The sequence below is a fragment of the Podarcis bocagei genome, assembly GCF_964188305.1.
Source record: "Podarcis bocagei genome assembly, chromosome: Z".
Classification (NCBI taxonomy): domain Eukaryota; kingdom Metazoa; phylum Chordata; class Lepidosauria; order Squamata; family Lacertidae; genus Podarcis; species Podarcis bocagei.
The window spans coordinates 4,931,029-4,944,673 of NC_138140.1; the positions used below are offsets into that span (position 1 = coordinate 4,931,029).

General features: G+C 45.9%; 1 protein-coding gene and 1 long non-coding RNA gene across 3 annotated transcripts in view; one reads left to right on the plus strand and one right to left on the minus strand.

Moving 5' to 3' along the window:
- The window catches only part of MEGF9 (multiple EGF like domains 9), an 87,753-nt gene that overhangs the window by 65,536 nt on the left and 8,572 nt on the right, over positions 1-13,645 (plus strand). For both annotated transcript variants that reach the window (XM_081179737.1, XM_081179736.1), the window contains exons 3-5: positions 5,689-5,828; positions 9,886-10,029; positions 11,865-12,137. In XM_081179737.1, coding sequence (XP_081035863.1) covers positions 5,689-5,828; positions 9,886-10,029; positions 11,865-12,137 — 557 coding nt within the window. The remainder of the gene's footprint in view (positions 1-5,688; positions 5,829-9,885; positions 10,030-11,864; positions 12,138-13,645) is intronic.
- LOC308579109 overlaps positions 1-13,645 on the minus strand; it is a 262,636-nt gene that overhangs the window by 7,792 nt on the left and 241,199 nt on the right. The window lies entirely within an intron of this gene.

Genomic DNA, 13,645 nt, shown 5'->3' on the forward strand with positions numbered 1-13,645 from the left:
TTCACATGGACAACGAGCTGGCCCAGAATGGCAGAACGCGATGGTGTGGGCATCATAATCTTGAGCAGACACGCTTGGTGCTTTGACATTTCACAAAATGCCTTTTCAGAGTTCTTGAGGATTTAGGCTCCTCCGATAGATTTCAGGCAGACGGATTCCATTCAGTGGCATAAAGCGGGGGATGTTATGTGTACAATGCCCCAGTGTTTTCTGGGAATAAAGCTGCCCTTTTTCCTGCCCTTCCCCTCCCCGGCCCACCCCCAACACCACAAAGGGGGCTTTGCTGAGATTGCATAATGTTGGGGGTGGCAGGAGCAAGGACTTGGGGAGGGGGAGCACTTCCTCAGAACACAGAAGGTGTTATTAAATTCAGATGGTTTCAAATAGCCAAGACAGGGCCAGGGAGGAGCAATGGGAAACTGAAACCCTCCCCCCTCCCTTGCTAATAGGCATTTCTGCTGTCTTGATTTTCCCATCTCACATCCAGATTAATTGACCTGAAAATCAACAACATACAGGTTGTGGTGTTTCCATTAAAGCTCAGTTTAAAGGTTGGTGAATATAGATGGTTCCCTGTGGAACCCTCTTGTACAGTCCCCTTTCTGTGGACTTGCTGAACTGTTCTGTAAGACTGGGGAGGCAGATTACGTTTCAGTCATTAAATCTCATTGAATGGGTTTTTTGAGATCCTTCTAAGAGAAGAGATGGAGGGGGCAAAAGACATCCTTCCTTCCTCCCTCGCTTCCTCCCTTGGTATACTCAAGCAATAGGTGTGCATTTCTTAACATCACACCCGGTCCGTTTCCCCATCTTGCAGGTTCCATGACTGATTTACTGAATGTCCCCTATTCTTGCCACTGAAGTGTCTGTGAAGCAGAAAGAAAACAGTTGGCTTCCCCCCGTCACCTGGCTCCTTGAACCTGAGAAAAGCCTCCTTTGGTCATTACTCACAGGCATACACACCAGCTCTCTCTTTACTAGGGCCAGCCCCTATTTTGCGAAATTTGTCTTCTGTAAAGCCACATTCAGCATTCCAGTATACCTGAAGGAGCACCTCCACCTCCATCGTTTTGCCCGGACACCGAGGTCCAGCGCTGAGGGCCTTCTGGCGGTTCCCTCCCTGTGAGAAGCCAAGTTGCAGGGAACCAGGCAGAGGGCTTCTCGGTAGTGGCACCCGCCCTGTGGAACGCCCTCCCACCAGATGTCAAAGAGAAAAATAACTACCAAACTTTTAGAAGACATCTAAAGGCAGCCCTGTTTAGGGAAGCTGTTAACGTTTAATAGGTTATTGTATTTTAGTGTTCTGTTGGAAGCCGCCCAGAGTGGCTGGGGAAACCCAGCCAGATGGGCGGGGTATAAATAATAAATTATAATTATTATTATTATTATTATTATTATCATCATCATAATCATCATGGGAGACACAGTGATGGGTGAGTGAGACACACTCTCCCATCTGGATTGCATGGAGGCTCGAAACGCACTCAACCTGCCTCATTCCAGATAGACCAATTGTCCTTGCAGCCCTGTATTGACAACTCTTCCCGGGCATAGCTCTTCAGGTTCTCAGTGATAGGGATGTTGGAGAATTCTGACAAAAACTTCAAAGGAAGCAGAACTTGCTGCAGTTCGTGCACTTGTCAGCGGTCAGAAAGGGAAATCAGTCAAATAAATAAGATTGACTCACAGCTTTGTGGGTTTTTTAAGTCCACAAAATATACACTATTAATGTTTTTGAAAAACATTGGTTTGATGTTTCCCTTAAATTGGAATGAATGTAAGTTACGTAAGTCAGAGCTTTCCAAACTGTGTGTTGCGTCACGTTCGTGTGTCAGCTGCAGTGTGTTGGTGTGTTGCGCAAATGCTCCCTTAAAAGGGGTTAGTTTAACCTCAGGTTTGCTACTAAAACGGAATTACTGTGTCATGAAATAATGCATGTCTAAAAAGTGTGTCACCAACTTGAAAAGTTTGGAAAGCTCTGATGTAAGTTGTGTGAATTGTTATGTAAGAGCTTTACAAAAAAAATATGTGCGGTTTAGAAATGATTTCAAATTTTAAAAATCAATCAACTGATTGAGCAAGGTGAATAATGTAGTATTTGGTGGAAACTGAAGTGCAGCAGAATGGAAACAGCGCTGATTGTGATGGTCATACGCTGGAAGGGAAATAGCTGCCTTCTTGCATTCCTAGCAAGTGATTTGTTATGCACAGGGATGTCATGCACAGGCAGTGAGACTGTGCTTTGTAGGTAGGTAGTATTGGAATCTTCATGCAATCTGAAATAAAATAGCCATATTTTTATTTATTTTACCGATAAAGAAATTTCAGTCTCGCTCCTCTGCACCACTCAGCACAGCTTAGAGCAATTTTAAAACCACAATATTGTATAAGGTAATATAAAGACATTAAAATGGCAATGGTAAAAAATGCAACAATAGATGCACATTAAAATGACAGATATATGTGGGTAAAAATGCAACAATAAAATATGCAGTCATAAAAATACAGAAAAAGTACAGGAAAAAGTACAGAAAAAAGCAGTAAGAAACAATAAGAAAAAATCAAGAGTTCATGAAAATGCAAGAAGAAAAAGAAAAGGAATTAAAAACAAATAAGAAAAAAGTTTGGCTTGGAAAGTGAATTCAGTTTGTTGTCTTAAGGGGGGGGGGGAAATGCCCCGACTTCTCCTTCTCCTCCTCTCCAACACCATAATCAGCTTCTTAACAGCAGGGTCTGTGTGTGTGTGGTTTGGGCACATTTAAATTGTTTACCTTTTCTTGGAAAAGCCTTCTAGAACCTTTCCAATATGAGAGCTATGAAAGAGGATGTTTTCATGAAGCTTTACTGACCAGAGGCAAAACCTCTTGCCTTGCTTGAAAGCTTTAATTATTGCACACACCCGGCCCATCTGTATCGAGTTGAACATCCTGCCAGAGGGGCATTAAATCCAGCACTCGATCCCCCTTTAAAAAGTTTAATAACTTCCTTTTCTGCCTTGCATCAGCCAAGAGACATAAAATCGGGGGGTGGGGGTTGTGCAAAGACCCTGGGCTGGCCTGAGAGTGGGAAAAGAGATTTAAATATGCAGACTTCTGGAACTCAGTGGGAATGTATACATAGATGACTATTTAAGTTGCAATCTTATGCTCACCTGGAAATCAGTCCCACTGACCTCAATAAGATTTATTTTTGAGTATAATTATTATCTATTAGAAATTTTATATGCCAGCCTTCTTCCAAAGATCACAGGGCGATTTACAGCATAAAAATATAAAATGTAAAATACAGTGGTACCTCGGGTTAAGTACTTAATTCGTTCCGGAGGTCCATTCTTAACCTGAAACCGTTCTTAACCTGAGGTACCACTTTAGCTAATGGGGCCTCCTGCTGCTGCCACGCCACCGGAGCACAATTTCTGTTCTCATCCTGAAGCACTATTTCTGGGTTAGCGGAGTCTGTAACCTGAAGCGTATGTAACCTGAAGTGTATGTAACCCAAGGTCCCACTGTACATATAATAATAGCAACAGCAACTACCAATAACCCCCCTCCCACAAACACATTTTAAAGGCCATAGATTCTTCAATCAGCCAAAGGCCTGATGGAAGGGGAACATTTTCACCTGGCGCTAAAGGTGTATAATGAAGACACCTGAGAAACCTTCCTGGGAGAGCTTTCCACAAGTGGGGAGCCACTGCAGAAAAGGCCCATTCTCATGTTGCTGCCCTCTGGTCCCCTCACAAAGGGGGCAAAATAAGAAGGGCCTCAGCTGATGCTTGCAGGGTCTGGGCCGATTCATATGGGGGGAGGCAGTCCTTGAGGTATTGCAATCCTGAGGCATTCTAGGCTTTATAGGCCCAAACCAGCACTTTGAATCGGGCTCAGAAACTAATTGGCAACCAATGTGGTTGGTCCAGGATTGATGTAATATGCTCAAACCATATTGTCCCGGTGAACAACCTGGTCACTGAATGGTTGTGCGTAAGAGCTTCAGTGATATTGGGCTGCATTTATGTAGCTTATTTCTTAACTACACTCAAATAGTGTTGTACCCAAAACCTGAACTTTATGCAAAGGGGAGCCATAAGGGCATCTCCAGGCATCCTTTATTATAATATCAGGGTAATTATATGGGATCCCACTTTCAGTACCTTTTACACTTTCAAATGTTTCAGTGTAGACATACTACTTCATTTCCAATAAGTACATGCCGCTTAAATTATTGCTTAAATTCTGTAACTTTACACTACAAATGTTCCAGGGTGGTTTCCCCTCCTCCCCTCGCTTTTGTTGCAGTATAGCAGAAGACAGGGCCTTCTGGGTGACTGCACCCCAACTTTGAGGCTCTTTCCCTTCAGAAGTGCCGACAAATTCCCTTGTTTTCCCAGGCTTTTGGAATAGTTTTTTAGCCTAGCCTGTTCTGTTTATAGTTTAGTTTTTATTTTACATCACGTCTGCTTTTAATCTCTCTATCTCTCTCTAGATTATTGTTGGGAGCTGCTCAGAGACCTTTGATGAAAAGTGTTTTAAAAATATTATGGGGAAAAAATAATACAATTAAAACAACCTATGGTTTGTTTGGAGAGGGAGACAAACAATGAGCCCTCATTTGGCTGTAGTACTAAGGCAAACCATGGCTTAACTCCTGTTAGAACAGCATTAGCAAGAGAAAAAGCAGGGGAGTTGCTGTGATTTTCTCACTGTACACTAGCTTGTCTGCTCATTCATTCAATCATTCTAAGCTATAGTTTGGCTTAGTGCTTTGTGCCAACCAGGCCAATATTTGCAAACACACACACACACACACACACACACACACACAAACACACACTGTTGGGGGAAACTTAGATCTGCTTAACAAGAGCAACAACAACAGCCTGCCTCCACTCTGTTCTAAATCTGGCTGCTGAAGCTTGAAAGAAATCCAGGGCTAGATCTTGTGTGTGGCTGGGGTTCTGTGACCTCAGTTCGGGTTCTGCACCTCATGTAAAAACCCCTCCTCTGTTGCAGTGCAGATGCTTTTATGTGCAAGTTATTGCAGTCAGTGGCACATGGGATGGAGTAGTTGACTGGCTCTGCCTACTGGCCTGCCGTTTTGCATCCAACTTCACCCAGCTGTTGCTAGTTAGGCAGCCACTTGTTGGAGGAACTCTAGCACTGGCTTTCTTCCAGCATGCAGGGGGCTGGATTAGATCTTGGATGGGGGGCTCTAACCCATGAGGCTAGCTTTCCCCAAAACTACATCCGTCTGCCGCACACCTGACATCTTATGTGATGTCAGGTGTGGGTAAGGTGAGGATGCTGCTAGCAAACGAACAGTTGGCAGCTGAAGTTGTCACCTGATGTCATAACAGCACTTGCCCAACAGTCAAAAATTATCTGTGGAGGGTGTGCCGGTTCTTCCTATGGCCCTTGGGCTGAAAAGAGCTCCGTGCCCATGGACTAGCTGACCCCAAGGAGACTGTCAGCTGTATGGTTCTTTGACCTGGTTGTTGTTGTTGGAGTTAGGGTTTCTAGCAAAAAAAGGACAAGTAGATCCCACTATTTAGAAGCCTTTGTTATCTCTATGCTGAATTGGCTCTCCTCCCATGCTACCTTCATTCACTGAAATAGCCTTGTACCGAAAAGGTTCCCATCATTCCTCCTTCCCTGACTCACATCGCCTCTGTTCTTGTTTGTTTTTAAACAGCTCTGGAAGATGCCGCTGCAAAGCTGGTTCAGATGGCCCCAAATGCACCCAGTGCCAGGAAGGCTACTCCCTGTTCAACGGGACCACCTGCGAACCTTGTCGGTGTAACAACCATTCTGCGAGTTGCGATCGGTTGACAGGTGAAAAGCAAGGGGAGGGGGGGACTCGGGCTTTTGTTGGCCCTGGGTAAGGTTGGTAGGGTTTTGTTGAGGCTGATCAAGAATAACAAGACAGCATCACAATCCAGTTGTGTATCCTCCAGTATTTCAGAGAGGAAGGGAGGAGCACTCTTGTCTACTTGTAATACCCACATTTTCAGCACGGAAGGGCTGTAGCTAAGGGGTAGAGCAGCTGCTTTCCCTGCAGATTATAGGTGCAGAAATATATGTGCCAGTATAAACCAATGCCCCCACCATGCCCATCACTGCTTGCCCTCCCTCTTACTCCCTTCCTCCCCACCCCTTGCCTCTTCCTCCACCACTTCCTGAGGCTGCAGGCATGGCCTTTCAGAGGTGTTTGGGCATGACCTTTTTACGATTGGCAAAGCACCTTCCAGGTCGTGTCAAAGCACTTCTGGGAGGTTGTGCCTGCAGCCTCGGGCAGCAGTGACAGGGAAGTAAGTGGCAATGGTGCAGGGGTGAGGGAGCAAGCAGGTGGGCAGGCAAGTGACGGTGGTGAGAAGGTGTAGAGGAAAAAGAGGTGGTGTACCTCCTTTAAAAGGGACGCAGGTGGTGCTGTGGGTTAAACCACGGAGCCTAGGCTTGCCGATCAGAAGGTCGGCGGTTCGAATCCCTGTGATGGGGTGAGCTCCCGTTGCTTGGTCCCTGCTCCTGCCAACCTAGCAGTTCGAAAGCATGTCAAAGTGCAAGTAGATAAATAGGTACCGCTCCGGCGGGAAGGCAAACGGCGTTTCCGTGCACTGCTCTGGTTCGCCAGAAGCGGCTTAGTCATGCTGGCCACATGACCTGGAAGCTGTACGCCGGCTCCCTCGGCCAGTAAAGCGAGATGAGCGTCGCAACCCCAGAGTCGGCCACGACTGGACCTAATGGTCAGGGGTCCCTTTACCTTTACCTCCTTGAAAAAAGCACTGGGAATGTCCTCCATCTGAAACCCTGCAGAGCTGCTGCCACTCAGTTTAGACCTATGGTTCTTAACCTTTTTTTGGGGGGGGGTAACGGACCCCCTTGAGAATCTGATGAAAGTTATGGATCCCCTTCCCAGAAAAATGTACATAAATATATGGGCACACAATTCTGCATACAATTTGCGCCCGGTTCATGGACCCCCTGAAACCCACCCATGGACTCCTGGTATAGATAGCTTGACCTAGATGCACCAATGGTCAATATGAAGTAGTTTCCTTTGTTCTTGCGCTCACTCCAAGGATCTCTGGTGATATTCTCCCAGCCTATGAGAACCAGTGTGGTGTTGTGGTTAGAGTGTTGGAGTGATGACCTGGGATGCCATGGTTCAATTTCACATTAAGCCATGAAACTCACCGGGTGGTGAACTTGGGCCAGACACCATCTCTCAGTCTCACCTGCATCACAGGGTTGTTGTGAGGATAAATTGGAAACAGATAGTAAATAAGCTAAACGTCTTGAAAGTTTAGGCATGCCAATAATGGTGTTTCAAAGACTGTTTCTCCCTCAAAAGCAAAACTAAACCTCAAACGTTATGTAGTGATCTGACCATTATGGGATTAAAGAACCTCTTATTAGGCACCTGAGCAGGACTACACCCTTAGACTCTCAACGCATTTCTGTTTCTGTCTAGGATAGTTGAGTACTAAACAGTCTGTTTTCTTAGTCTGCAATAAAGTGAGCCTGAGTTCTAGCTAAAGCCTGCTTATATCAATGCAAACAGGTAAAGGAAATATATTTTTTAAAATGCCTTTTCAAAAAATATAAAATCTTAAAACCAGCAACACTCATGGCTGAACATCAAAACAATTTCACCCAACACTATGTTTTGGGATAGACTGCCTTACATAGCTGTCAACGTTTCCCTTTTTTAAAGGGAAATTCCCTTATTCCGAATAGGATTCTTCGCAAGAAAAAGGGAAAGTTGACAGCTATGCTGCCTTATGGCACCATCTGATTTCTTTTGTATGTATGCTCAGTGCTAATATAAATCAAGAACTTTAGAGATGTGGGTTGTCTGCCCTCTTGTGGTAGCTGTTGAGACACCATGGAGGCCCTTTTCATTATTAGAAATAAGTGACAGTCAAAGGCTCAAAGCGGACATGTCTGCCTTCCTGCATGCTAGTCTGAAACCCCACACCGATGCAAAGCTTCCCTGTGTTGACAAGGATTTTTGGGGAGGAAAGCAGAACTTGGGTGCCAGTGGGAGGAACATCCTTACACTACAGAAACCCCATAAGGGTATTATGGTCTGAAATACAATAGTAGATGGGACATAGTAAAGCACAATTTTCAGTGGAGAACGGCCGTAGCTCAGTGGCAGAACATCTGCTTTGCCTGCAGAAGGTCTGTGGTTCAATCCCTGGCATTTCCAAGCAAGGCGAGGAAATAAAACTGTCTTGAGACCCTGGAGAGCCATGTGCAGATAGTATCGATCTGGGATGGGGAACCCCAGGCCCAGGGGCCGTATGTGGCCTTCCAGGCCTCTCTGGACTCCCCCAGTCCACACCCCTCCCACCAGGTCACACTGCTCACTGGCCCTGCTTTGCCTCCTTGAGGGCTCTGGTCTGCCTCTGATGTTCTACCTTGAATTCTGACTACGCCTCTTGCTTATCAGGGTGGAGAGGGCTGTGTGAGTGTGCATGTGGAAGCTACCCTACAGTACAAAGGCAATATTTACATGCGTCTTTCCACTTACTACTGGCCTGCTCTCCACCCCGAAGGCTGCCCAGAAGGGAATGTGCATTTCATTACCTGACCTGGAGATGCAGGAGATTGAACCTGGTACCTTTTGCTTGCAAGCCATGAGTTCCACCATTGAGCTGCGACTCTGGTTCAATACAAGGTATCTCCAGCATCTGCTCCAATACTGATTTTAATTCTCTGGGTACTGCCAACAGTAAATAGAGCCAGAGCCAATGGAGACAGCTCTACATTTGTCTTCTTTCCTGGTGAGTTCTACAGGAGGCAACACTGAGACTAAGGAGGAGATAAAGCTCCCGGGCAGGGATACCCCCTGAGCTGTTAGTGGGACAGTTACCTATTGGTCCTAATGGACCAGCCTCCATTGCTTTCAGCCGTCAAGATAGTTGACGGCCACTCTCAAGTCTCTCTGTTTATTTTCCTTTTCAGTGGGCTAAGCATACACAGCTCTCAACTGTTCCTCATTAAACTTGGGGTTGCATCCAAGCCAGTTCTACTTGAAGTAGAGCCACTGAAATTAATGAACCTACACAAGCGGTGTCCATGAATTGCAATGTATTTATGCTCAGTAGGACTAATATTGGCTACAACCCCTCGTTTCCAGACCCCTTGCCATCCTGGTCACCTTGCTCTAGACCAGGCTTCCTCAGCCCTCCAGATGTTTTAAGACTACAATTCCCATCATCCCTGACCACTGATCCTGCTAGCTAGGGATCATGGGAGTTGTAGGCCAAAAACATCTGGAGGGCCGAGGTTGAGGAAGCCTGCTCTAGGCGCAATCCAGATTCTGTGGTCCACACAGCCCAAAGCTAGGGCTGGGTGGCGGGGCCATAGAACTGGCTACCTGCCTTTCTTCAAGATACCTTTTGTACTCTTCTATCTGTTGGACCTTGAATCTTCCCCCACTAAAAGCCCCAACACAACTCCACCAAAAGCCTCACATGGTCTTGGCAACAGTGCTGGTGAGCAACTGGCTAAATCCTCATTGTTGGGTCCACTGTTTCTTATGTACCCAAAATGTCACCATCTGTGTACAAGAGGGGGAAGTAGCAGTAGGTTTAGGGGGAACCTATGGTTTGGAGCTGCACAAAATCCTGGATGGGGGGAACCTACATGGGAGAACATCCCTCCCCAAAATCCCAGCCCAATGAAAGCTGAGAATTCTGTCTTTTCAGGGGTGTGGAATGGAATACGAGTGTGCCTTGTACAGGAGTGTGCCAGAACAGGAGTGTGCCTTGCTGCAACATTTTGTTGCAGGTCCTACTTGTTTTGTGGTCATTTTGAGTTCCCGCCCACTGCTTCGGACAGCTGTTGTCTTTGTCTTTATTTCTGCATTTATCTTGTTTTCTAGGCACTTGCTTGGACTGTCAAGGGAACACAGAAGGTGCTTCATGCGAGAAATGCAAGGGGCAGTACTACCGAAGTGGTTCACGACACCATGAGTGTCTTCTTTGTCCTTGCTCCCCTGTAGTGTCCTCTGGCAGCTGTCATATAAGTAAGATGGTTTTCTAAAATTGTGGGATTTCACTATGGTACATCAACATAAAAACACCAGATGAGCCCTGCTGGATCAGGCCAGTGAACCAACTAGTCCAAAATCCTGTCTCCACAGTGGTGAACCAGATGTCTGAACCTTGAAAGTATGGCAGCTTGTGTTTCCCAGCAACAGGTATTCAGATACATGCTACCAGTGTGTAGCGTGGGTGGCAAGCGCCTGGGGCCACACAGAAGGGGGCTGGGAGGGAAGGAAACAGATGGCATACACATACACATTCAACTGCCTAGCAGCTCCTGACACACCTAGGAGATTGCAGCTGCAGAGGTAAGAAAGGAAGAGCCATTCCGTTTTCTGGAAAGGTCACTTCCTGGTTTGCATGGGGAAGCGCACAGTTCTTTTGAGGCAGCATCAGGTGTTGAAATTTTGCACTCCATAACAACTTTGCACCCGGGGAAACTGCCCTTGTGCCCCCCTGCTATGCCACTGCATTCTAGTGTCAGCAGTGGAGGCAGAACATAGCCATTGTGGCTAATAGCCATTGGCAGCATGGAACTGTTAATTCACAGGTGGAGTGCTCTTGAGACTGGAGGCTCTGTGGAACTACCCAGGGAGAAAGTGTCAGCCCTGCATGCATTTTGTCAAGGCACTTTCGAAAGCCAGTTCTTCCAGCCCCCTTCAGAACTATCTGTTGTTCAGAGGCAATGGTGATACCCAGGAGAATTCTGCTAGGGTTCACTAACATGCCATAGCAAGCTAGGCTGTAGGTGAACGCATCTCACCTTGCTAGGCGTAGATGTGACCTGTGCAGTTAAAACAGTTATGGGATTGCAGAGCTGCAATGGTCACATGGGGCATGCTAGAGGTAGACGTATCATTCCTACATTTACAAACACCTTTCCACCAAGGATCTCAAGGTGACATGCATGCATCTCTTTCCATCCTGCTCCCATTTTGTCTTCACAACAGCCCTGTAAGGTATGTTAGGCTGAGGGACAGTAACTGGTCCAAGGTGAGCACACAGGGCCAAGTAGGGATTTGAAGTCCCTGGTCCTAGTCCAGTCCCTGGCCATTTGACTTCTTCTAACTTCTGCATAATGCGAAGAAGATCAGCTGTGGATTGAAAGCTGGCTTAAACAATCCATCAAGAGCAGGGTGAGAAAACAGGAAATGGAAGCAGGTGACAGCTACAGTGTGGCTGCAACTTGGTGCTTACCAAAGAGATCAATTCCTCATGCTGAAGAAGAGAAGCAAGCTTTGGAGGTTTGTATGATGAGCTGCTGTGGCAGACATCTAAGTAAGAAAGGCTGAGGATGGCTTACTATGTCTGCAGTTCCACTTTTGGTTGCACTGTTTCCTGAACAGCTGCCTCGACGGGTACCTGTGGCTTCCTCCTCTGAGTACAGTAGCTGGCTCAGCTGCTCAGGGAGTAAAGATCTGGAGCCAAGCTTCAGAGTCCCCAAGTTCCAAAGCTTTCACACTACCAGTTGCTGGGAATCACAAGAGCTGCACTCAAGTTCTGGTTGTTGGCTTCCCGTGTATGTTTGGTCACTGAAAACAGGATATTGGATTAGTTCCAAAGTGTTGACATTGCCACACTAAATGGCCGAGTTCTTGCAGATACGGTTATGTTAGGAGGCCCACTGAAATAAAAGTGGACCCCTCCTCAAAACGAAGGTAAAAATAATCCTCAACCACCACCACCACCACAACAACAAAAACTGAATTGGTGGGTTGAATGCATAAGAAGACAAAACAGGACTAGGATTGTGTTCTTAGGGTGGCCATGTGGCAAGTTCCATTAGTGGAAGTAACTAGTGTTCTTTCCCTTGTAGAGCCCGGTCACCGCATGCCAACCTGTGACCAATGCCGCCCTGGCTACAGCGGTGCTCATTGCAACCAGTGTGACATTGGCTACTACAGCTCTGACAGCCTCTGTATCAAATGCCAGTGCAATGGGAATGTCGACCCAGCGCGGTCACCCAGAGTCTGCAGGCTGGACACAGGGGAATGCCTTGGCTGCCTTTACCACACGGCAGGATTTCACTGTGAAAAGTGCCAGGAAGGTTACGCCAAACGTTCGGAAGGCGCGAATTGCACCAGGAAAGGTAAAACTTGTTTTTTTCACTTGACGTTAGCTTAAAGACCCTCTCCTATTCTCAGAGCTTTAGGCTGCAACTAGCGGTGGAGGAAGAAGTCAGTTTTGTGTGTGCAGCAATTAGAAACTCCTTAATTTGCACTTCTTGAACCAATACATGAACCAAAGCAACTAACTTTCAAAATTCGCACTTATCTGAATGTTGTATTGCAGTTCTCCAAACAGTATGTGTAAAGATGCACATTTTAGGGAGAAATGCACCTAAAATACGTATGTAGGAGTGAAATTAATATACAGAAATGCATTATGTTAGGGAAGATGGCTTGAAAAAAATGTGTGTAGCATTCAAAAATATATAAAATATGAATTTCTTAGGAGAGATTCACATTAAAATGCTGACAAATATTCACGATGGTTTTTTTTGGGGGGGGGTTGAGCAGGAACTCAGGAGAACTGAGTTCCCTTACCTTTAAAAAATATTAGATAGATAGATAGATAGATAGATAGATAGATAGATAGATAGACAGATAGCCCGGGAGTGCTGGAATGGATATATACCCAATACAACTCCCACCATTCCTAGCTAACAAGTGGTCAGGGATGATGGGAGTTGTAGGCCCAAAACATCTGGAGTGCTGAGTTTGCCTATGCCTGGTCTATGATCTTTGAGGAAACTTGGAGAACAGGTGAGGTCCCTACAGACTGGAGGCAGGCAAATGTCCCCATCTTCAGAAAGGGGGGAAAGGAAGACTCAGGTAACTACCAACCAGTGAGCTTGACTTCAATACCAGGGAAGGTGCTGGAACAGATAATTCAACAGTCGGTCTGTGAGCACTTAGAAAAGGATGCTGTGATTATGAAGACCCATCATGGGTTTCACAAAAATAAGTCATGCCAGACAAACCTCCCATCTTTTTCTCTTTTTCTGCTGGAATTACAAACTTGATGGATCAGAGGAATGCTGTGGACACAGTGTATCTTGATTTCAGTAAGGCTTTTGACAAAGTCCCCCATGATATTCTCATGAGGAAGCTGGTAAAATGTGGGTTGGACGAGGTAACTGTTAAGTGTATTTGTAGCTGGTTGACTGAACCCACTCATTAATGGTTCCTCGTCATCCTGGGAAAAAGTAACAGAAGAGATTCCGCAGGGTTCTGTCCTGGGCCCATTGTTGTTCAACATCTTTATAAATGACTTGGATGAAGGAATTGAGGGAATGCTCATCAAATTTGCAGATGACACCAAACTGGGAGGCGTAGCTAATGCCACAGAAGACAGAATCAGAATTCAAAATCACCGTAACAGATTGGAGAACTGGGTGCAAGCTAACAATATTAATTTCAGTAGGGACAAATGTAAGGTCTGCACTTAGGCAGGAAGAACCAGATGCACCAATATAGGATGTGGGGCACCTGGCTTACTAGCAGTACATGTGAAAGGATCTAGGGGTCTTTGTGGAACACAAGCTTAACGTAAGTCAACAGTGTGATGCCCCAGCAAAAAAGAGCTAATGATATT